The sequence below is a fragment of the Leguminivora glycinivorella genome, chromosome 6 (genome assembly GCF_023078275.1).
Source record: "Leguminivora glycinivorella isolate SPB_JAAS2020 chromosome 6, LegGlyc_1.1, whole genome shotgun sequence".
Classification (NCBI taxonomy): Eukaryota; Metazoa; Arthropoda; class Insecta; order Lepidoptera; family Tortricidae; genus Leguminivora; species Leguminivora glycinivorella.
The window spans coordinates 10,638,280-10,663,154 of NC_062976.1; the positions used below are offsets into that span (position 1 = coordinate 10,638,280).

The 24,875-nt window shown below is 36.6% G+C and overlaps 2 protein-coding genes across 2 annotated transcripts in view; both read left to right on the top strand.

The window, feature by feature from the left end:
* LOC125227322 (long-chain fatty acid transport protein 4-like) overlaps positions 1-14,864 on the top strand; it is a 44,115-nt gene extending 29,251 nt beyond the window's left edge. Inside the window, exons 2-14 of the mRNA XM_048131607.1 lie at positions 5,749-5,903; positions 8,786-9,036; positions 9,258-9,408; positions 10,002-10,239; positions 10,596-10,845; positions 11,278-11,479; positions 11,645-11,755; positions 11,983-12,064; positions 12,181-12,311; positions 12,566-12,716; positions 13,031-13,188; positions 13,457-13,610; positions 14,034-14,864. Of these exons, the coding sequence (XP_047987564.1) occupies positions 5,838-5,903; positions 8,786-9,036; positions 9,258-9,408; positions 10,002-10,239; positions 10,596-10,845; positions 11,278-11,479; positions 11,645-11,755; positions 11,983-12,064; positions 12,181-12,311; positions 12,566-12,716; positions 13,031-13,188; positions 13,457-13,610; positions 14,034-14,191 (2,103 nt within the window). The 5' untranslated portion in view covers positions 5,749-5,837 and the 3' untranslated portion in view covers positions 14,192-14,864. The remainder of the gene's footprint in view (positions 1-5,748; positions 5,904-8,785; positions 9,037-9,257; positions 9,409-10,001; positions 10,240-10,595; positions 10,846-11,277; positions 11,480-11,644; positions 11,756-11,982; positions 12,065-12,180; positions 12,312-12,565; positions 12,717-13,030; positions 13,189-13,456; positions 13,611-14,033) is intronic.
* Positions 14,865-17,085: 2,221 nt separating this feature from the next.
* Positions 17,086-24,875, top strand: part of LOC125227323 (long-chain fatty acid transport protein 4-like) — a 33,822-nt gene continuing 26,032 nt past the window's right edge. The window contains exons 1-4 of the mRNA XM_048131608.1: positions 17,086-17,509; positions 18,225-18,375; positions 19,916-20,153; positions 20,806-21,058. Of these exons, the coding sequence (XP_047987565.1) occupies positions 17,346-17,509; positions 18,225-18,375; positions 19,916-20,153; positions 20,806-21,058 (806 nt within the window). The 5' untranslated portion in view covers positions 17,086-17,345. The remainder of the gene's footprint in view (positions 17,510-18,224; positions 18,376-19,915; positions 20,154-20,805; positions 21,059-24,875) is intronic.

Here is a 24,875-nt window from a genome sequence, read left to right on the forward strand (position 1 = left end):
TTACAAAGCGTGTTAAGTATTTATGTACACTGCGCATACGTTAATTGAGTACTTAGGTATTGTACACATTACAGCATGTTTCAAACATAGGTAGGTAGATACATAATAAGCCAAACAAATCGCAAGACTATGTCAGTATGGACAGTATGACTTAGTAAGACTATTATCTATTTTTATTACTTACTTATTCTACTACCGAGAGAGTGTAGATACCTAATAGTAAAGTATAATTGACTACATAATTACATTTATACTCTAGCCCATGAAGCCCATCCTAAGTAACTAAAATATGAATTATGGGGAACATGTACATACATACTACAATGTCACTAATGACAATGTCACTAAGGACTGTATTTTTTTTAAGGTTGAGAAGTCAAGAAAAGACAACGCAAATAATAATTTCGTGGTACCTGTTTTAAATAAACTTACTTTTAAGTATTATTTTTATGTCGCGAAACAACCGGAACAAACATAACAAAAGAAACCACATCCGGAGCGAGACAAATATTTAATTTTCTTCATGTTCGTTTGAACAAAATTAACGCAATTTTAAACAAAATATACCTACAATTTGTTTTATTACTTCAGCTTATTTACGGACCTATATCCTCGTAAGTCCCGAATAGTCCCGATGTGTTTGTGCAAGTACAAAAATACTATGTAGAAAACTATAATACTATACTATGAATACTATACTGTATGAATACTATGTCAAAAATAAAAAATGGAAAAAAATGTTTTATTAGGGTACCCCCCCTACATGTAAAGTGGGGGCCGATATTTTTTTTCATTCCAACCCCAACGTGTGATATATTTTCGGAGATAATCGCTTCTAAAGGAAAAAAAAAGTAAAGGGGTAGGCAGAGCACATGAACTACTCAAGTTTCAGTGCCACTCTTTGCAAAAAAACCGGCCAAGAGCGTGTCGGGCCACGCTCAGTGTAGGGTTCCGTAGTTTTCCGTATTTTTCTCAAAAACTACTAAACCTACCAAGTTCAAAATAATTTTCCTAGAAAGTCCTTATAAAGTTCTACTTTTGTGATTTTTTTCATATTTTTTAAACATATGGTTCAAAAGTTAGAGGGGGGGGGACGCCCTTTTTTTTCCTTTAGGAGCGTTTATTACCGAAAATATTAATATTATCAAAAAACGATCTTAGTAAACCCTTATTCATTCTTAAATACCTATCCAACAATATATCACACGTTGGGGTTGGAATGAAAAAAATATCAGCCCCCACTTTACATGTAGGGGGGGTACCCTAATAAAACATTTTTTTCCATTTTTTATTTTTGCACTTTGTTGGCGTGATTGATATACATATTGGTACCAAATTTCAGCTTTCTAGTGCTAACGGTTACTGAGATTATCCGCGGACGGACGGACGGACGGACAGACAGGGGCGATTCTCAGGGATGACGTTCGGTGCTGATTTTTATTTACTACTTTATTGATATGTCAGTCAATTTACTAAAATCTAGCCAAAATATAAAAAATATTGGTGGTGGAGGCCTCCATTAGAACCTTATAGTTTGTAAGAAATTTGACATTTTAAAATCACCGAAATTATGTATGGGCACTGTAATCAATTTGCCCCACCGAATTCAATTTTTTACACATTATTCCACATATCAACTTAATATATAACGTATTATTCAATTTATTGATATTTTTCATTTAATTCGATGAAGGGTCATGTAAAAAGGCTCATAATCACGCAATTTTACTAAATTTTACATGGTAATATGCTAGTCGTTATTGAGTAGAGAATTTTGCACCCATAGTATGGCTTAATTTGCTTAGAAACCTAGTTATTAGTTTTTACAAAGTATATCGTACTATTTAAGTATGAAATGTTAGAAAATAATGGACATTTAATCAGTTTACAACGTGGCAATCGAAGTCGGTGGTCACTTTTTTTGATATCGGTGGTGAAAAAATCCACCGAAACCACGGAAATCAACTCCACTGATATCAAATTTTATAGCTTTTTTGGAGATAACTGCAATAGCTTGCATGATACAGAGGAGGTGTCATAATGACGTAATAACATACTTTAAGAGGGCTTTCGTGTTAAAAATAGTGAAATCGCAACCGAGCGTTCGATCATACCGTGTGTGGTATCAAATTAAAGGGCTTTGCGAGTAGTTTATAAATATATATCACATTATAGGACATTTTCTACTTGGTCTAACAAAATATGAGAAAATGTCCAAAAGTGGTAATAATTGTACCGGTGAAGGCTCGTTTTCAAAAAATTGGCAAAAATCAATAATAGCAATTTATAATCACTAAGGCATAACAGCAATTTAAGTAAACGTTGCAGATTAATTTAGTACAAAATTTACTTCGATGTGATGTAGATTTTCAAAGAAATTGTCACTTAATTTTAGGTAATTTCTGAAAAAAATTGAATTCGCCTTAGGCTAGTTTACTCTTTTTCAAAAACTTAAAATAAAAATCTAGTCTGAAATGATTGTGGTACAGGATATACGAATTATAAATTTACCCGTTTTAATATTCAAAATTGTCCAAATTTTACAAATAAGATCGACTGATTCAGCTCTATACGTGCGTTTTTCTAAACGTGCATTAGAGAAAAATTCATAATTAATTTAATGAGTTAGTTTTCAAAAATCCAGTCTTATAAAAATCAAGATAATAAGATGCTCTAACTGGAACTTGAATTAAATAAATCTATTGGATAAAGGAAAGTGTAGTATTTCACCGACTAAAACTATCAATTTTACATTTTTTTGACGTTTTTTTTGAAAGCAGCCTTAAAGGATTTATTAGTACCGTACATAACGACAAATGCACTTAAACTATGGGAGTAAATTGATCCACCGAATGGTAAAAAAACATGGGACCAAACCCTGCGAACGATTGAGAAACCTTCAAAAAGTCCCCTTTATAAAACGGTACTTGATCTCCTCTACACTGAATGGTTAAAACATAGCTAAAACTAACTATATTTGTGCCACTATGTCCCTAATCTAATCTACTAATTTGTAAGAGTTCTGTCATGTTTAAAAAATTACACCGAAATCAGTCACTAGCCCGGGACACATGGTAAATTTGTCTTTGCTCGATGAGTTTAGCTGACATATTATTTTTATACAGAAAATATGATAGGGTAACTAATACCTTATACGTGAATATCTATAACAACTGCGATTAACAACTCCATCTTGAGTTATGATTTTTTGTTTTGCATATTCTGGGTGCGGGACATGCCCACCGAAGGTCATTTTCCGCATTAAATATTTTATTACTTATATTATACATATAATAAATAAATCATTTTATAGTGTACCAAATAGAACAGAGGCTAAAGATTATGCCTGAATTAATTCAGATTTTTAGAACAGTCCGTTTTGACGTTTTTTGCATTGGACACGTAAAAACGCGCCTCCTGAGAACTGCCCACTGTAGACATGGCGAAACTATAAGGTTTCCTAGTTGACTACGGAACCCTAAAAACGGGTAGGTAAATTGGTAACTACTTAACTACCAGTTGAAAACGAATTGAGTAAGTAGGAATAGGAACCTACGAGTACTTACCTGATACTTATGCGTAGTTATAACCTAGTTAAAGTTAAAGTAGTTAGTCTAGATCGACACGCACTTGAGTTATTAAGCACGAATCTTTTTGAGGTCCCTGAAAATACAAAATAATGTTAACGCTCTCAATGGCTTTAAAATTGATTTAGCATCGTTCTTAGGTTTTATGGGACAATTGTTGGCCAAATGTTTTGTTTTTGTAACTAGCTAGCGTAGCATTGAGGGTATACTAAAAAAAAATGAGTAAATTATTTTGTCAGTATCTTAGTCTTACTTAAATAGTATTCGGGAATATCAGGATATAATGTAGATTCCTACCACAAACGGTACCTAGTCCTTACTACACCAAAATAATACGTACCTTTGTACATGCCCATACATTTTGATAATATCTCGGTGGCAAACAAGCATACGATCCACCTGATAGCACTAAGTACATGTTCATTCTTCGATTGAATAAAAAAATATTAGGCAACAAGTTAGTACAGCGCCGAACGTAAACTGCTAAAATACAGGAAAATTATTTGAAATAGATAGGTATCATGAATTATTACGCATTATATTCCGCCAAAGCCAGGCGCAAATTAATGAGTTTTATGATTATGAGAAAGTCGTCAATTCTTTTGCTGGCACTTGACGGTGAAATGTTATGGTGGATAGGTTGTCGACCCCCGTTCCTTTCACTCAAATCTCTAATGTTATTGTACGTCATCGGCGCCTCCCTTCATATGTGACCTTCAGATTATTAAGGCCATTTAAGGCCACCTTGAATGCAGGTTACCTGCTAAATAAATCCCGTTTAATATAGTAAAACAGCTACATGACCCGTTAAACACGGTGAAATGCATTTATCGCATCTTAAGTACATCTTTTTTTCATTCATGTTTTTCACGGTAGGTACGCTTCAAAATCTTCATGTTGAAATGAAACTACTACCTACTGGATCAGGGCCGAATCACGGGTCCATCCATGCCCCGGGCGTCGAATCCGAGAGGGCGCCAGATTCGTGTTGTTTAGATTTTGCCGCCCGTCGAAAAAAGTCTAGATCCGGCGCTGGACTGGATCAACGTGATTGGGCACAAAAAGAATTCGCTTTATCATAATCATAAATCAGAATGATCGGTTTTTCAGTGTTTCCCTAAATTATACTCAGATAACATCTGTTCCTATTAGGCGGTGGTCCTAAAATGCTTTACAGTTACCTGCGTTCCAATTGACTGACATTTTATTTCATTTTGTTAAATTTCGAGTTGGTCAAGGTCAACTATTTATCGCGTAGATGTACTTATATAAATGAACATAATATCAGGGAGCATTGCAAATAAATATTTTTTGACATGTCGCGCACTAGGACGTTTAATGCATGTGTATTAATAATTAACTAAGTATTAATATACAGAGTGGGACCTGTAACAAAGGCGAAGAATTGAACTGTAGGCTATTCTCCTTATACTGATCAACATTTGTTCAGTGACTTTTAAAAATTATGAAGTCTTTAAATTTTTAATTTTTCATACAAAATAAATATTAGCTTCAATGTACGCCATTATTGTTGTCATTGACGTTGTCTGTCACACTTTAGACTTAACAGAATTCGCAATACATTACCTCTTAGAAAAAACTTTCAAGGGTGATAAAAATCAAAATACAAGTTATTTTTAAAAGTCGCCGAACAAATGTTGATCAGTATAAGGAGAATAGCCTAGAGTTCAATTCTTCGCCTTTGTTACAGGCCCCACTCTGTCTGTATGATAAGAATGTCAATCAACTGTAGAATGTTCCCAGTAACAAGTGAAAACGAGACGTCCTACGTACCTACTGGACGTAGGTATTACCTATACGTATTACGTATTAGACAAGTTCAGAGACTTTAGAAGATGTGTAGAGCTCTTGAGGTCAATACTCGATTCGAGTACCTATAAACAAGATTTTTTTACTCAACTTTAAAAGATAGCTGAAATACTAACAGCATTTTTTTGGCTGATATAATATATACGAGTAGGTATCTACATAGACTACATATATCTACTTGGGTTCTCGTCGTATTGAACATTGCACGTACTTAAATAATATTCAAGGTACGACTAGTGAGGCTATTACTATTATATAAAAAATATAATTATAAATATTAAATCACCAATTATCTAAAATATGTAAAAAAATAAAATATTTTTTGTTTCAGTGCTCACCGGGATCTAAACAATACGCTTTTCCAATGCATAGTTAGAATTGCTATATCCGGAAAAGTGCGAAGAACTGTGACTCGCCACCATGTCGAGCACAGAGGCGATTGTCGACAGCAATATGAACAAGACTAATGGAATCCATCTGAAAGAGGTAACAAGAAATACGTTACTGCGAAAAACGTAAATGAATATTCTCTATGATTTGCTCATTGCATTATATATCTACAGTGCGTAGGTAACAAAAATAGTGAGGATCCGTTTAAGGGCACATTCGGTATCGTATTCTGACTTAGAAAATGTGGATTTTTATTATTTACGCGAAAAAATATATAATTCCATATCCATGTACAAACGTCGAGTTTTTGCATTATAATTATAAATAAGCGAATACGGACCCGCACTAGTTTTGTTTTGTTTATACTCTTACCCAAGGGACAAACGTACTTTTCCCCTCACTAGCTCGGAAACACGTGTTTTGTCCTTTAATACCAGCGGGTAAAAACACATTTTTTCCACTAGTGGGTAAAGTAATTTGACCTTGAATAAAGTCAAATTAACTGCTTTAAAATTTATAAAAGTAGATGAATCTAGTAATAAAGATGATTTACCACCTGTGGAGTGTGGAACTACTGGAAGCAGTGATAAACGCATTTTTTGCGTTGTAGTTTCCTCGCTATAGTGAGGGGAAAAGTTTTGTGTTACACTCGGGTGCAAATGTATTTTACTTCTCGTGTGGTAAAAAACTCGCAAGTTCAGGATTCTATTCTCGAACCACTCGCTTCGCTCGTGGTTCAACTATAGAATCCTTTCACTTGCTCGTTTTTCAACTCCACACTCGGCGTTAAAATACAACTTTGCCCCCTTGTATAACAAATAACTATTATCGGCTTGATAACTTTAGACTACGTTTATTAAAAAGGGGGCTAGTATGTAGGTAGGTATATATCAGATAGTAGAATTTTTATTAGCGTTTTTTTTTGCGGTAGGCCCTCTGAGAGTTGATAGACTACATTATAATGATAATGAATATCATTTCTAAAATGACCGTTCCTGAGAAATGAATGTATAGGTACCTTGTGTAGGTGTATTGTATACATGTATGATAATGTTCGTCAACTAAATATTACATGGTTTCGCATAATCACAAATCGTAAATAATAAAAGCATTAATATGTGGTGAAAGATAATGGGCGGTATTATTCGATCGTATGCGATATTACCGATAATCATCTCTGTTAAACCATGTGGGTAATAGGTACTTATGTATTGGAGAGATAACATTTTTGATCTGAAAACACGAATAGAATATTTTTTTTCGTGTTTTCAGTTTTCGTTTGTGGTAATCATCAAAAAGGTAATAGTTACGTAATCTTATGAGGTCCCCGATATGATAGATGGACCATCAAAAATTAAACCTATTTACCATTTTTTTTTTATTCCATAGGTAGATTTTGATGTGATATAATTAATCAAATCTTGATACATGACATTTATTTTTCCTCACACGTTCTGTATAATTTATGTGCAGATAGCGGTTTAGCTACAACATTTTGGAATCTCTGGAATCGTTAGGAATTATTTGTGCGTCAGAGAGTGTATAAATACATGCATAAATACAAGAAATATTGTAATTTGTAGTCTCAGAGCTCTAATTGCTTTTACTCTGTTTTCACATTATCCGATCCGATATCTGATGGAGGAAAGGATTTCAAAGGAAAAAATCCAAGATGGCGCCTGTAATGTTTGGGATATCGGTCCTACATCCGATATCGGATCGGATAATGTGAAAACACATTTAGAGTGACAGAAAAAAAAATTGCGCAAGTTGCCAACATCGATGGCTTCGGTGTCCGCTGTCCAGACTACAAGTCTATTTAAACCAAGTTGTTCACACTTCAATAAATGATGCCTATTTAATAGCGTATTTTGTATTGAAAGGATGTTTGAGTGTCGCTGTCGTAAATTTGATGTTTCGAGCTGACTTATTAGTATTTTATTGATTATATTAGACTTAATCACAGTCACATGGTATATTTAAGGATTTCGATAAACTTTAAAACGACGATAAAATTCATTGTCTCATATACATCAGGCTGTCCCAAAACCACAGCGACACTGGAGGTCACAGACCAACCCCTATAGACATCCATTACAAGACGACTCGCGGTCGCCAGCCTTCCTAGTATTTGCACTGATATTAAGCGCGGGCGCTCGCCGTGCCCGATCAGTAGCGACCAAGTAACAGACCCGAAAGCAGCGCGTGTTTTTCGCAGTAAAAAAATTGAAAAAGGGTATTTTGATGTCTTAAAGATGTCCACCTGTAGTGTGAAATGGTGTGCAAAGGTAACAAGAAGCTCAAATTTAAAAACTGACGTCATTACATTCCACATAAAAGTCATATTTATAATTTATTCAGAGCCGGCATAGGTCAACTTACATTGGCCACTTACGCGTCAGTAGAGGGACAGTCCCTTTCATCTGGCGCGACTGCCCGCCGTCCTTGAAACGGCCAATCACAGCCCGCTTAACACATTCCCCGCCCGCTCCTCACACCCCTGGCACTGGTGACTCGTATCGCGAACAAAATATACAAGATTGCTACTCTATAGGAGGTTCTCTGTGCTGGAGGTAGACCAGCCCAAGAGGTTTCCAACCAACCTAACATGGCCCCAGTAAAAGTTATTTGCAATTTAAAGTTTTTCGTGAATTTTTACCGTTTTCAACATTTTTAGACTCAGCGTGCATTTAGAAAGAACTCGAAATGAGTTTTTTTTATGTGTACGGTGCACGGTGGTGCCATGAATAGTTAGTAAGAATACAAAAAAGATATTTCATGGATAACCATGCAACGTGAAATGTAAGAAAAATTACTTGATCTGAAATTTTATTCGGAGCGAAACATCAATTTCATCTTTGACCACCTGTCGTGAAAACGGTGTTAGTGTTAAGTTAATGTAGATTGTAGTACTGTAAGTAGGTACCTTCTTGCTAAGCTTCAAGAAAGCTCCATAAACTAGGCGTTTTTTGTTTCAGGTACAACTGAATGGTAACGATCTAGAAACCGGAGAGAATCATCTCATATCCGACGAACCCACACCATGGGGTCGGATCATAGCCACGGTGCTCGCTTTAGGCGTCGTCGTGGCTGCCTGCACTGTCACGTGGGTCTTCCAAGATTGGCAGACGAGCCTCATAGTTCTAGCCATACTTGTGGTAGTCTACGTCATACTCTTCCATTGGAGATGGATCTACATCGCTCTGAGGACGGCGAAGAGGGATTTCTCGTTAGTACCTACCTATTTTGTAATTATTTAGCTAATCCACATATGTATTTGCACTTCGTTTCATAGAGTTGCATGCTAGGTCATGTGGGTCTTTTGGAACGAGCCTCGTAGTCCTGGCGCTGGCGATGCTGGTCGTGGTCTACGTGATACTCTTCCATTCGATCTCTTCCATGGAGTTGTCGTCAAAATCACATGAATGACTATTTCTTTTTATATTTCAGAGCCTTATTCTGCTACATAAAAATCTTGCGGCTGTACAGAAGGTTCACTAAGAGGAATTGGGTGATGCCCGATATCTTCCACCAGCTCGTAAAGAAACATCCGAACAAAGCCTGCTTCCTCTTCGAAGATGAAACGTGGACCTTTCAACAGGTACGTGTCGTGACGTGCCATTAACGAGTCAGTGACAACTAACAATAAAACTCAGCCTTGACATATCCATAGGTGTTAATTACTCGTGCATATTGTGCCTTTGAATATGTGCAGAACTACTCAAAAACCTTGGGTTATAGTAAAAAAAAAACAGAAACCACAGTAGGTACTGGTGAATGAGAGCGATTTTGACATGAATTATGTATTCGTTAATTTGCCGGGTAAATACACCTTCCTAAAGAAAGGATTCGGTAGAACAATATAACTTCGAGGAAATAAAGAGCACTCCAACGTCTTCAGATAGGTAGGTAATGTAGGTATATTGTTCGAAAAAGTTTTGAAAATGTAGTATTGAGTAAACCACAGTCCACATTTGGAATATACTGAATTAATATATGTAATATTATCTATACTCTTCCTGATGAGCCTAGTGTACTTGACCTCCAGATACGTTGCAAGTATGCATATAGAATCAGCTCCGAAAGTTCTGTATAAACATTTTTTAAAACACCTAGGATAGTTCAATGTCAACCGTGAGATAAGAACCAGTTTCTTAATTATCGTAGAGCATACTATAACAAGCTTTTTTCTAGGTCGAGGAGTTCAGCTTACGCGTATCAGCGGTCCTTAAGGCGCAGGGCGTGAAGTCGAGAGATGTAGTGGCAGTTATGATGAACAACTGTCCTGATATGCCGAGCACGTGGCTGGGAGTTGCCCGCCTGGGAGCCGTGTCCCCTCTCATCAACACCAATCAGACCGGCACAGCGTTGATACACTCTATCAAGATCGCTGATTGTAATGTCGTCATTTATGGGAGCGAGTTTGAGCCAGGTTAGTTTCAGATCCAAATGTGTCTCACTGCTCACTGCTTACACACACACACACACACACACACACACACACAGTCTAGTCTAGTCTAGTCTCACTCTAGTGCTAAATCCGGTCAACTTCTCAAAAAGGAGAACAAAGTTATCCCGCCAATCGCCATCGTCGACGAGGTCTGCCAGCTCGTGGACTCGTGAAGCTCGTCAAGCCATCAGTATTTTGCCATCCAAGATACAATCAATATTTTTCGGTCGTAAATTTATCATTTTGTGACTATTTTTAGGAGTATTCCGTATTTGTATCCAACGCATTCCTGTTATGCACAATTATAGTCAAAATCTCACGAAAACTTTTACTTCCAGCCATCAACGACATAGCAAAGGAGCTCGATCCGTCCATAAAGCTGTTGAAGTACACCCGTCGACCACTCAACACGTCCGGCGACGTCGTGAGGGTGGTGGAATCCGAAAACGACTTCACGGCGATGATGGAGACCACTCCTCCGGCACCCTGGACGTTCTCCGACGGTGACGGGTTCAACGGCAAGATGCTGTATATCTATACATCTGGAACTACCGGCCTGCCGAAAGCTGCTGTTATTTCTTCGTCGAGGTAATCAATCCTAACAGCCCAGATATATTTCCTTTATTTTAAATGCTACCAACATAATTATACAAGCGTACCAGCTTAGCTTTGTATTGTTTTTTTTTTACAATTTTACATAAATATATTTTGAAATAACAAAGACACCTAAACATCCTTGAGCTCACCGTACTACTATCCGGTAGATAGTAAAGTAAGGTACCGCAAAACCTCTTCTGCAGAGCTAAAGAGTAGGTATCTATATAAAGACGTAGTAAGTTTTTAAAGATGACATGTTACCAACGTGGAACAATGACGAGACCTCGGACTTCTACCATAATTTGAGTGACAACTTAAAAAATAAAGGTACCGGTTTGACATCATTGCTGCCGGGTTAAATTAGTACCTATTGTGGTAACCATTATTTGACAAAGCTCTTAAATAAATATTTTTCTTTTTCAGAATGACATTCATGGCATCCGGCATTCATTATCTCGGTGGACTGAGCAGTAAGGATATTATCTACTGCCCAATGCCCCTGTACCACTCAGCGGGAGGCTGCATTACTATGGGCCAGGCCTTGATCTTCGGATGTACCATAGTGTTGAGAACTAAGTTCTCGGCTTCTGCTTATTTCCCGGATTGCATCAAATATAATGCCACCGTAAGTAGTTATATTATTCGCTCAGATAAGTATTTCACGATGTAAAATGACTTGGGTCATTATGGTTTCTGGTTTAGATCGCTGATGGTTTTCTTAGATCGTTGCCTTGGTCTTCATTTAAGTACTTGCGAATATCTTTACGAATGTATTTGTATTGTATTTCAGGCAGCCCATTACATCGGTGAAATGTGTCGGTACATCTTGTCCACTCCACCAGCGCCTACTGACAGGCAGCATAAAGTCCGCCGTGTCTACGGTAACGGAATGAGACCTGCTGTAAGTAAATTTTCGTGCAAAAAATACTACCCAGTTAGCAATGTGTATCTGTACCTATAGGTACTTAAGTAACAAATTGTTGCTAATCTTATTTGGCTTTTGCCTATTAGCAAATTGATATTTCTATCATGGTATAAGACGATTTGGATTCATACCCATATTTTTCATTATTACCATATATTTTAGGGATTAAACTAAAGCAACAGAATTGTTTTTGCTTTTTGCAGATATGGACGGAATTTGTTACTCGATTTAACATAAAGAGGGTTGTCGAGTTCTATGGTGCCACTGAAGGAAATGCCAATATAGGTAAGGAATACATTTAGAAAACCCAATTTATTACTGTCTTATTCGTAAAAGTAGACATTCAAGATAGTTGCATCTATAGAAAACTCAATTAAATTTGAATTATTGTCTGCTTTCAGTGAATATAAATAATAAGACTGGAGCAATTGGATTTGTATCCAGGATTATACCGGCAGTATATCCCATTGCTATTCTGAAGGTTGACCAAGAAACTGGAGAACCCATCAGGAACTCCCGAGGTTTATGTCAGGTGAGGTTTCAAGGAAGGCAATCAGTGCAAGTGCAACTACATAAATACGTATTGCAAATATATTGATCGAAATAATGGTTCAATGCTTCTTTAAAACTCTTAAAACTCTCTCTTCTTTTCCATCAGTCTTGAATGTCTCGATCTCCTGTTCACCGCTTTACAAAGTTATATACTTTTTCGACATAATGAACTGACTGCATCCAACATCGTTTTTTTTTGTAATATGTAATAAACATCTGATTTTCTTTCTATAGTTGGCCAAACCAAACGAGCCAGGAGTGTTCATCGGTAAAATCCAGCCCAACAACCCCTCAAGAGCATTCCTTGGTTACGCCGATAAAGCAGCTTCGGACAAGAAGATAGTTCGAGACGTGTTCACACATGGAGATTCCGCTTTTATATCAGGTAAGATCTCTTTGGATTAGCTGTAGTCTTAGAGGGTTCAACTTCTGCTGCTGCTCACAGACAAAACAGAACAAGGCAACACAAAATGCAAAATCATACCTTGACTTCTGGCCTTATTTGAAGTCTCTGAACATGGGAAGGGATATAGCCATCCAGCACGTACATCTTGTAGTAGGTACACATATCATCATCCTTCTTGCGTTTTCCCAGGTATTCGCCACAGCTCATGGGAGCCTGGGGTCCGCTTTGACAACTGCATCCTGTAGTAGGTATACATGAGTAGATTATGCTAAGAACACATGATTTCGTTACAGGTGACATCCTAGTGGCAGACGAGTTGGGTTACCTGTATTTCCGGGATCGAACTGGAGACACATTCCGTTGGCGCGGCGAGAACGTCAGCACGACTGAGGTGGAGTCAGCCGTGTCTCGTGTCGCGGACCAGAGGGACGCTGTTGTTTATGGAGTTGAGGTAAGCTTCATTACGTAAAAAGACATGTTTTGTGCATATAGGTATTAGCTTATCGGCAGCTGATTTAAAAAAGATTCGGTGATGTCTGAAAGAGGAAGCTTAGAAGCCCTTTGATTCTTCTTTTATTTTTAATTGGACGTGTCCTTGCCCAACGGCGGATGTCTGAGGTTTATATCTTTGCGTTACTGTTACTAGTTTTTGTTAGTGTTGGGATACCTACTTTTTAACCAGTAGTAAAATCCTCTTAGCAGCTCCATTATTATTCCAGGTCCCGAACATCGAAGGGCGAGCGGGCATGTGTGGAATCGTGGATGCGGAGGGCACGCTCGACCTGGAGCAGCTGGCTAAGCGCATCGCCAAGGATCTGCCGGCGTACGCGCGCCCTGTCTTCATGCGGGTCATGACCAGCGTTGATATGACGGGTGAGCTAAATTCATAATTCTAGGTGTACCTTCTTATGTTTAAAGATGCCTTTAGCTGTGTACATTATTAATAAAACTTGCTAGTCTTCTATCGGCTTCCTTCTTCTTTTCTGTTTGCTTGTTCTTAGCTTCTTTTCAATCATAGAGATGTACTCAGGCCTCTTTTAATGTTTTAAATTTGAACCTGAGAGTACTAAGTTTTACATAATTTTCGGAATAATTAGCGCGACCTTTATCCTCGAAACGACACGGAAAAAAAAGAGGTTATTTTTTTTAAACTTTCTTTCATAATGTTGCCAGGCGAAATTATTTTTAAAGCTAACAGTTTGCCATTATATTTTGGGCTTCTTTTATCCACTTTGATCGAGCTGTTCTTTTAATATCATCATACCAATGCATATTTAACAATATTTTCATTTCCAGGCACATTCAAGATGAAGAAAGTGGATTTACAAAAAGAAGGTTTCAACCCATCAGTAATAAAAGACAAATTATACTATTTAGATTTAAAACTAGGCAAGTACCTTCCATTAGGGCCAGAAGAATACGAGAAGATCGGAATCGGACAAATAAGACTGTGATTATAGTTAAGATTATCATAATATGGGTAGAATAATTAAATGCATGCCAGACTGACTGCAGCCATAGATAGGTATTTAAGCCTATAGTGTTCACTCCATATATTTGTTTCTTTTTGTTCAGTACCTATCGTGAACTTGAAATACTTATGATCATTTCTTGACATTCCTTCCTATGTTTTTTCTTCTTAAGTACCTATGTGTTTCTGTCTACAAATAAACCTTTTCCATTTCTACTTTTTAATAAGGTATAAATAATATAAAGGTGTTTTATTTAATGTTTATGTATGGAGTGAACATTCTAAGTTTACTTATTTCTCCATGTGAATACTGAGAATACTCAAACAGTTGATTCTGGTTTGTTATGAAGGGGCTAAAAGGACAATATGTAGATAGTAAAATATTAAAGCTTGTTTATAAATTAAGTATAAGAACATGACAATAACATAGGTAGCGAATAAAAGTATCATAAGACAGAGTATTCCAATGATTAATTTTTTTAGTTATGATAATTTAAAATGTAATTTTATATAAGCGTTGGAAACCAGAAAATGGTTTTGTACATGTCCTATGTACTTAAGCACCATAATGTCTGCTGTAAATATACTTGTATGTGGGCTCAAAGAATGTGATATCGTAAAATATGAGTGATTGATTAAATGTTTTCAGTTTTCAATACGTGTTTTATTTTAAAGTTTACGACCTATGCGAACTACAAGTAAATAAAAATGGTGGAATATTCTATGGCAAGAAATATGCCTGGCAAAAAAGAGTACCTATAAAATCATAGGGGCGCCACCATCTATGTAGGTAAATCGTTTGGCAACTATTGAGTGAGACACTTTTGTACGAAAAAAGTTAGTGTTGCTATAATAAAATAAAATAAAAAATGGTTTGCCAAGCTGTAGTTTATAATTCTGGCTGGGTTTACCCTGTACTTATGTATGGTAGAGTACCTAGGTACTTACATCATTTGAATAGGTAGTGTTGGTAGTATCTGTTCGATAAATTCGTAAAATCGTAATAGTACATTTATACCACATAAGTGGGAAAAGCAGGGCATTTGCAACGAGTGACGATAAATTAAAACAAGGCCGAAGCTACTAAAGATGCATAATATTATGTATAAATTAAGTAACTGTGTAACGTTTTTTGTCTTGTAATTACAGGCGTTTTCAGAACAAAAAAAAATAAACAAAATTGTTTTCAGCAGTCCTAGAAATACGACATACGATGTACGGTATAGCACCATACATGTGCCATAATAATAAATAAATAAATAATAAATAAATATTATAGGACATTCTTACACAGATTGACTGAGGCCCACGGTAAGCTCAAGAAGGCTGTGTTGTGGTTCCTCAGACAACGATATATATAATATATAAATACTTATGTACATAGAAAACATCCATGACTCAGGAACAAATATCTGTGCTCATCACACAAATAAATGTCCTTACCGGGATTCGAACGCGGGACCGCGGCGCAGCAGGCAGGGTCACTAGTGTCACTACTGACTGCGCCAGACCGGTCGTCAAAATGGCCCAGCACTTAGTTCATCAAATTCAAGTATACAGATCAACGTAGTCACGTCACGTTCTTTGTAATATTTGTAATATTATGTCATAATTATGTCAATGCTCACGTTAATTGTATCGCGATTGGCGACATACCGAGTCATATAGAGACTTAGAGACCCATCATAAGGCATCACTGGTGCCGTAGCCGAATGGCATTTCTGCGACGCGAAACGAAAACGAAACGCCGCGAAAGGTTGTCGGCTCTGTCGCGCCAATACGCACGAGCGATAGAAATAGACATCTACGAGCGTTTCGTTTCGTGAGCGTTTGTGCCATTCAGCTACGTACCCTCAGTACCCTGGCATGAGTGCTCGCAGCGGCTATTTTAAATTACATTCAATTATTAGTAATAGCGCCATCTCTTAGTCTTGATTAAAACTATATAGGTTGTTCATTTCGTCACTAGATGGCAGCACGAACATTTATTTTAACGACATCTAGTGACAATTTTAAAAACGATTTAGTGTTTTTTGACACTACTAGATGTCGCAGTCATATTTTGTTTAACTACTGACCGCTAGATGTCAACATTATAATCATTGTTAACGCCATCTATTAATGAATAGGTTAATTAAGACAACTACTTTCACCAACAGATGGCAGTAACTAAACTAGTTCAGCGTATTTCCACTAGATGTCACTAATCATTCTAACCTATTCAATTTGCTACAGCGAAATGTCAGTTATTTTGATTTCAATTTTGCAATTTCAACTTCTAAAGAGATTTTAAATAATCTATTCATAAACAGTCAATTTAAATCCCATCAATTTCATCATAGTTGTTCAGAAACATTAAAGACGTAAGCTCAACGGCAGAATTTAATTTGAAGTATAAGTAAATTACCGTTCCCTGTCAGTCTTCATTTTACTTTATATTATTTATATACCTCAATATGTATTTCAAGAAAACAAACACTAACACACAGGCACTCATATCTTTAAAACAAATCACGGCATAAAATAATTTTCAACGATTGTCAACGAGAGGGACCAAAATCGTGCCAAAATCATACAAAAATGAGGAGGCACACCAAAGGCACACTGACATTTTAATCCCGCCAGGCAGCGCCTGTGCAAGTGTCTAGGCATATCACCACAAACTATTAAGTATGGAGATTACCTCTATTCTCCCTGCTACTAAGAATATACTACGTATCCGGAGACAACCACGAGACAACCCAGAAAGTTAGAACCATGTTAGAACGCAATACTGAACGGAGTTGTCAAAGTCAAATGTGGTGAAATGTCATAACATATTAAAACGTCAGCTGTCAACGACGTCTCCATTAACTCGAAAATTCAACTGTATTTTATTAATGCGAAAAGTAATGAACTTGTCCCTACAACACCTGTTTCCATTTGCATTTACCTTACTTACGCAGTACTGACGAGAACTTGCTTGATTCAATAAAATCAAGTGCGTTGGGTTAAACGTCCATCACTTGAATGGTACTGCTGAAGAGCGTCCGCAAATTCTCCGCTACGATCTACTTATCGTCCACTAAAGACAGGGTCCCGCTACAATCGTGGGTCGCCGCTCAGTAAGTCGCTACTCGTGGCGAAAGCAAGTCGCGATGTTACTCGTCGGGGCCGCTGTGGTTGCGGCATGTGCCGTTTGCCTCTTTTACGGCTTTCTCTCAACTTTAACATTATCTGTTAGTTTAGTGTTAGTGTATGTGGCTTTGTTTCATTGGAGATGGTGCTACGTCGCCCTGAGAACTGCCCCGAGGGATATTGCGTGAGTTTCCCGATTATGCACGTCATCATTTATTAAAGTCACCTGTAATTAGGCAATAGGAATTAAAATTCAAGTAGTAAATTAATGTCAACTGTAAGAGACAAAATTAACATCGTACTATTAAATTGACCTTTGCACTCATGAGCCTGTTTTATCACAAACACTCATGAGGAAGAAATATTGCAAAAATATTACTGTTAAAATGAAATGAACAATATTTATGAATAGGACAATGTTGTTTACTCTTTTTCTATAAATATTTAATTTGAAAGGATGAGTTTAGAACTTATAATAGTTATAACTGGTAAATGACACACATTATTTAGTTTAATGGAATGTGAGAAAAATATGTATTTACCTATACCCCAACTTAGTTTGATCCTTGATGTGTTTTAACTTACAATTGAATACCTATGCTCACATTGCAAACACTTAGATGAATACCTACAACTTATTATTGGCAAATGATGTACTATCAGCTGCAAAAGTGCATGGATAAATTATGAATGAATTCATTGATAAATTCGCCATCCACTTTTGCAGCTGATAGTACATGTTCATTAGCAAAGTAAGGACATTTGTTTAATCATAAAGGACAAAATTCTCTTTTGCCTAATCAGTTTTTAAACTTTTAGCATATTATTATCCTTTAGTAATCTGCTAAAGCTATAACTAAACAGACAATGGTTCACTACTGTTTTATTATTGGTTTTAGAGCTTTGATATGCTACGTAAAACTGCTATGGCTGACAAGGCAGTTCTCAAAAAAGAACTGGACGATTCCAGATGCGTTCCACGAGACTGTGGCACGTCATCCAAACAAACCATGCTTCCTACATCAAGATGAAGTTTGGACTTTTAAGGAGGTAATCCATTTTTTTGAACCTTTTTGAGTCTTTCTAGTTTTCTATTACATTTCTAGTCCGAGAGCTGCTAGTGTACCAAATAAATATCTAATTGGATGTCTTCTTCTGTGTGTACTATGTGTGATGTTAAGTAAATGTATTCTATTCTATTTGTGTATGTCTACAATATTTTTATTTTATAAATATATTATAGGAATACTCAAATAGATGCTATATGCCAGGGTGTCTCCAAACTTATCGTCTATAGACTTAGGGCCATATTGCACCTCAGAAAATTTTACATGGGTCACTATTTATTTTTTGTTTCTACATCCTCATGGGGGCTCAGTGGCAAACAAGCATATGGTGCAGTATGGTGTATTCCTTTGTTTTCAAAGGCACAGGCCAGATTATACACTAGTTAACAAAACAGTCATACATTGGTATGAATCAGGCTTTTCAATTTATCAATAAAATCCGGCTCAACTTTCTTAATGTAGGTATTAGTATGTATCATCTACTTTTGTTTAAAATTTATATAAAACATAGTAGTAGCCAGTATGGCCTGGTAAGGTAGATTGTAAGGCATAATATTTTATAACACCTGGTTTTTAGGGTTCCGTTTTGAGGAAAAAGGAAAAACAGAACCCTTATAGGATCACTCGTGTGTCTGTTTGTCCGTTGTCACAGCCAATTTTCTCCGAAACTACCGAACCGATGAACTTGAAATTTGGCACACATATGTAAACCTGTGACCCAAAGACGGACATGTAATTTAAATTAAGAAAATTCAATTATAGGGGCCACTTTTGGGGGGTCAAAGTGAAAATTAAAAATCAAAGTTTCTAGAACTATATTGTGTTACATATCAAATGAAAGAGCTTTTTATAAGTATTTCATTTTTTTTAATAATTTTTAGTAAGGTAATTTTCAAGTAATTTAAGAAAATAGGCAAAAAATGACCATTTATCCCCCTCTTATCTCCATAAAATTTTCAAAAAAATACACGAGACGTTTCAATATATAGATTACAGGAAAACCTATTAGAAATCTACAGTGAAGCGTAAGTCGGAATTAAAAGAAAAAAACTCAAATTACGAATTTCACTCACTGCCGCTGCAAGGAGTTACCAAATCTCTTGAAATTGTGTGAGCGCGTTTGAATATTACATATAAAGTCATTTCTGTTTCGTTTTGTTCAAAATATCGATTATTCGCAAAAATGACTTAAGTTCCTACTAAAAAGGAAGCGCTTAAGCCCTTCTTGTAGTGTACGGAACCCTTGCAACGCGAGTACAACTCGCACTTGGTCGGTTTTTTAAGCTTGTAAAACCAAGCAGTATTTACTTATTTAGTAGACCATTGCTATCAATGGGTATCAATTATCCTTACAAGATATTAATATACCTACCACTGCAGAGTTTTTTACCAATAGAACAAGGAAGGACAGCCCGCCATATCATATTATATTGTCTTTTATATCCATACCTTCAGGAAGACAAGTTATTATTTGAATTGTTTGAAAGTCACAAGAATGGTTACAGCATAAATATATTTTTAAGGTGGAAGACTTCAGCTTGCGCGTGACAGCCGTGTTGAAAGCACAAGGCGTGAAGAAGGGTGGCGTGGTCGGGATCCTGATGAGCAACTGCCCCCAGCTGCCCAGCATCTGGCTGGGCGCGGGCCGCCTCGGCGCCGTGTGCCCGCTCATCAACACCAACCAGCGCGGCAACGCGTTGATACACTCTGTCAACGTCGCTAACTGCGATGTGATCATATTCTCCGAGGAATACCAAACCGGTAATTGCGTAACGTATTGTTATGAAGTTACTGTGACTGATTGTAATCGCTGGCTCGTTGTTTATGTAATATTATAAATCACTACTTTTATACATTAAACACATATATCTTTATTTACAAATTTTTAGCAGAACCAGCCATCAGCACGGTTGTAGCACAGTATAATAAAGAGTACTATCGTACAGTATGGCCACTTCCGCTCTCCGCTGAAAGCGCCACCCACCCCCTCTCGGTTACCTCACAGTTACCGCCTGTCAAAAACGCGAACAGTCAACCTGTCATATCTCACTCATACAAGCATGGTACGCGTTCACCTATAGGAGCTTAGGATGTGTGCTAGAAACGCGCCTCTTTCATATATTTGACCGCCAGTGTCCGAGATGTGGTTGTAGTTTTATCACCTAAAGTATGTATTTAAATGTCAAAAAGACGAGCACAGTGATAGGTGATAAAATAAAAATACAATCATGCCGACACGACACCGCAAGTATCCATTCATTAAACGCACACATTATTGCTTTTTATTAGTCTATTGTTTAAATCAATTAATTAACTTCAATTTCTCGTAAATTTATGTACTATTTGCATACAATGTATTCCCAAAAAAGTTTAGTAGGTAAGATAACTGAGGTTAACAAAAATTGTGTTTCAGCAATTCAAGAAGTAGTGGGTCAATTGAGTCCATCACTGAAGTTGTTCAAGTTCGTTCACCGTCCTCTCAACACTGCCAACGTTGAGGTGAAATCGAGCGGAGACCAGGTAGCTGACCTGACAGTGTTACTGGAGACCACTCCACCTGCTCCATGGACTTTGGCTGATGCTGATGGCTTCCATGGAAAACTTCTGTACATTTACACATCTGGAACCACGGGACTGCCGAAAGCTGCCGTTATTTCAAGCTCCAGGTTTGTCTAAAATTGTAATCCTATTTTATTTGCTTTAAATCTTTGATTGTCCACAGTTCCACACTGGCTACAGATTAGTTAGACATACCTAAATAATTTTTGTAACTTTTGTATTATACTTACGAAATCATGGCATTTTAAAGTTAGTATCCACACTTTGGTACCTAGTTACAGTTGTCAAGTTTTGGGTTCAGAAATTAATATAAGTTGTAATATATAGAATAGAAATTATTTATTTGGCATACAGATACATAATAAAAACAAGTACATAATACTTAATAACTAGTACACCAAATAGGTTGCCACTCAGCGAATACCGTGTCTTATAGACGCGGCACTGGTTTTCAGGGGTCACTATCAAATTTACCTTATCGCTAAAAGACTATATAGCTGACATGTCTGGATTGTGTTATGTCTTTGTGGCTACGTAGACATGAATGCTAAATGCGTCTTTAGCAAAACGTCTGGATCTTAAAACGTAACAATTTAAAATGATCTAACTGCAAAACATCTTCATCTTCGAATGTCTGTATTACAAAACAGACATGAACGCTAAACAGTCGAGGAGCAAAAAGTCTGGATTGTTTAATGTTTTTATTGCTAAAAAGAATAAACGCCAAACGACCCGTTAGCAAAACGTCTGGTTTTAAAATGCTTAAGTGCCTTGAGAATTCAAACCTTCTCGCACTGTTAATAAGAACTGTTACATATTTATTATAAACCATGACGTCCATGACACATTATATTTCCGGACGTTTTGCTACTGTATCGTTCTGTGTTGACGTCAATTAACTAACTTCACTTTTGACTTTTTAGATATGCTAATCATACGGACTATGTATATTTCCAGACGTTTGGCTACTCATTCATTCTAAGTCTTAGCCATCCAGTTAAATTAACTTTTTGCTGATTGAGTATTCTACTTTCAAGTCATCCCAGCTGAATTGACTTTATGCTGACTGTATATTTACATTTTCTGACATCTAGCCGAAATAGTCGTTTAGCGATAAGATAAACTTGATAGTGACCCGTTTTCAGGGCACCCAGAAAATTAATAACTAGGTCTTATAACTAAACAGAACGTATGATCACTTATACAGAAACTATGTTAGAGAAAATGTGTAGTATAGCTTTGTCACTTCATCATTACGCCAAAGAGTACCAATTATATAGAAAAATGGATGAGAAATGACATTCGCCAAAATAAGTTCCGTTACCTAATGATTTAGAAAATAGCTACCGGTAAACTGGGGTTACTTTGATTCGTGGGGTAACATGGATCGATTTTTGAAGAATAGAGAGATGAGTTTTGAACGCGAATTTGAACAATGTTCGATGTAGTTGCTTAACAGGAATAGATAATGAAAACCTTTAGAACCGAGTTCATTTTAGTGCAAAGTTCAACGATCAATTTCACCCCCCGAATCAAAGTAATTCCAGTTGGCGGTAGCATACTATATTCTCTGCTGTATAATCTAATTCTGCACAGTATATGATAGCGCAGAGAGTGCAGAAGTATTATCATAAAATGTCAAATTCCGAAAGAAATAGCGAGATGAGTAGTGCATGGTTATATATAAAATTTTAGTCGTACATGTAAAGTGTGACTTTCACTTCTGGTCTCAATTATAGTCTGCTTTCACCTAGCCTACCTGACATGCAATGTTCAAGCTTGTGTGCATTTTTAATGGGGCTATAATAATATATCTAGATAGAATTTGTAGACAGTGTACTTAAGGTGGTTCGCCTAGGTTACCCGAAGCTCAAGCTGCGTTAGATGGCGTTACATCTGCAAATTATCAGTCTTATTTTTTTGTGGAGTCGTACAGGCATTTATATACTTCCAATTATGCTTCGCGAACATTTAATATTAAAATTGACGTATTATAACAAACATTAAACTTCTCATTGTAACGTAAATCCCCTTAATGTAGATAAATTTACTATTTTACACTATTTTTAAGTACCACTCACACATACAAACAGTGTTTTTGTATTCCTTCTAGTCGATAATTTCACGCGGCGACAGCTTGTTTAAATAGCCTTGCGATAAATACGTGCCATCGCATGATTTGCATGGAAGTACTGGGTTCGAATCCAGGACTTTTTCTCTCTTATTTTTTTATACTACGTCGGTGACAAACAAGCATACGGTCTGCCTGATGGAAAGCGGTCACCGTAACCTATGGACGCCTGCAACTCAAAGAGTGTCGCATGCGCGTTGCCGCCCCATTAGAAACTTGTACACTCCCCTTTGCTGTGTGTGCACAGCAAAAAGGAGTGTACAAGTTCAAAGGAGGGTTTGCGTTGCCGACGACTCAAAGGACAATAGACGGAACAAATTAGTTCCGTAAGTCCTCCCGTCGTCAGCACCCCGCACCCTCGTTGAGCTCTGGCAGCCTTACTCACCGGCAAAAACACAACACTATGAGACACTATTTTTTGTTTTATTATTATACATAAATGTATATGTACAGTAGTTACTGAGCGTTTTCCACAAAAAATATTAAAAACCTGTTTTCTTACATGGTAATAATTTTTGAGTTCGTCCAACTCAAAATTTCTAACATAATTATCCTAATCTGATATTTATAAATATTCCAAAAAGTATAGATAAATTTTAGTTTCTAAACTACGATTCAAATGATTTTTTTTCTAATTGTTTATTTTCGATAGAGCAAGGGTATTCAAATCGCTTTTGAAATCTTAAATTAGTAAATGAAAATGCAATAGTTAACTGAGTAACGTAATGCTTTAAAAACTCAATATTATTGATGTTGGAGGCCATTGAATTTCGAGAAAATATTATATTTAGCGAGGGTATTAAAAGTTGTGTTTTATATCTCAACTTAATAAATAGAAAATCAAAATGACAATAAAAAAATCAATATGTTCTCTAATATGAAATAGATACCTTCGGCTTGCCCTTCTTGCTCGGTCAGTAAAAAATACGAAATTTATATCCAAAAAAAATACAAAAAGTTGATAAGAAACCCGGGATTCGAACGCAGCTTCACGGCGTGACAGACGACTGTTCACCAACGACGCCATTACATAACACGCAGTTACCGACGAAATTAGGCTATACATATATTATTTTAAATTTAAATAATAATGTCAAATTACTCTATAACCAAAGTGGAAGAATTCGTTGTTTCACCAAAGACGATCTACCAGGCATAATAAAGGATTGTATTGTATTATTGTATGAAAATAAAAAATAGGAAAGCAATATAGTTATTCCTTATATATATATCCCTTTAAAAAAATATAAAAAACTTAATAAATTAAAAAAAAGTTGAAATGATTAAATTAAAACTTCGGAATCGAACTCGCGATCTGCTGCACCATAGTCAGTAACTTGACCGAGACGCCATTTCGATTTACACTAGCAGTGTCGAAATACACGATATGTATCTTTATTGACAAAATGCGTCATTATTTCTGAGTCTGCCGGCGTATTATGATTCCAATTTTATCATTTATCCACGTGGATAAAGCATCCGTCACGCTTTGGCAAGTACGTCAGTGTGAGAGTGACAGTTGTCTTATCCACGTGGACAAGTGATAAAATTGGAAGCATGATACGCCGGCTTGCTTGAATAACTAAACCCACACTAAACCAATATCTTTAACTTTAAATAATTACTTGTCAAGAGCCAAGTGTCACTGATGACAATGTCAACTAAAAATGCGCGAAATATGACGACTCTGTGTTTGTACACAAAATTTGGCACGCACATTTACGTAAAATTAATAAAAAATTCACATGGATTTGTCCATGATTTCTGTATGAAACAATGTATTTCATTCAATA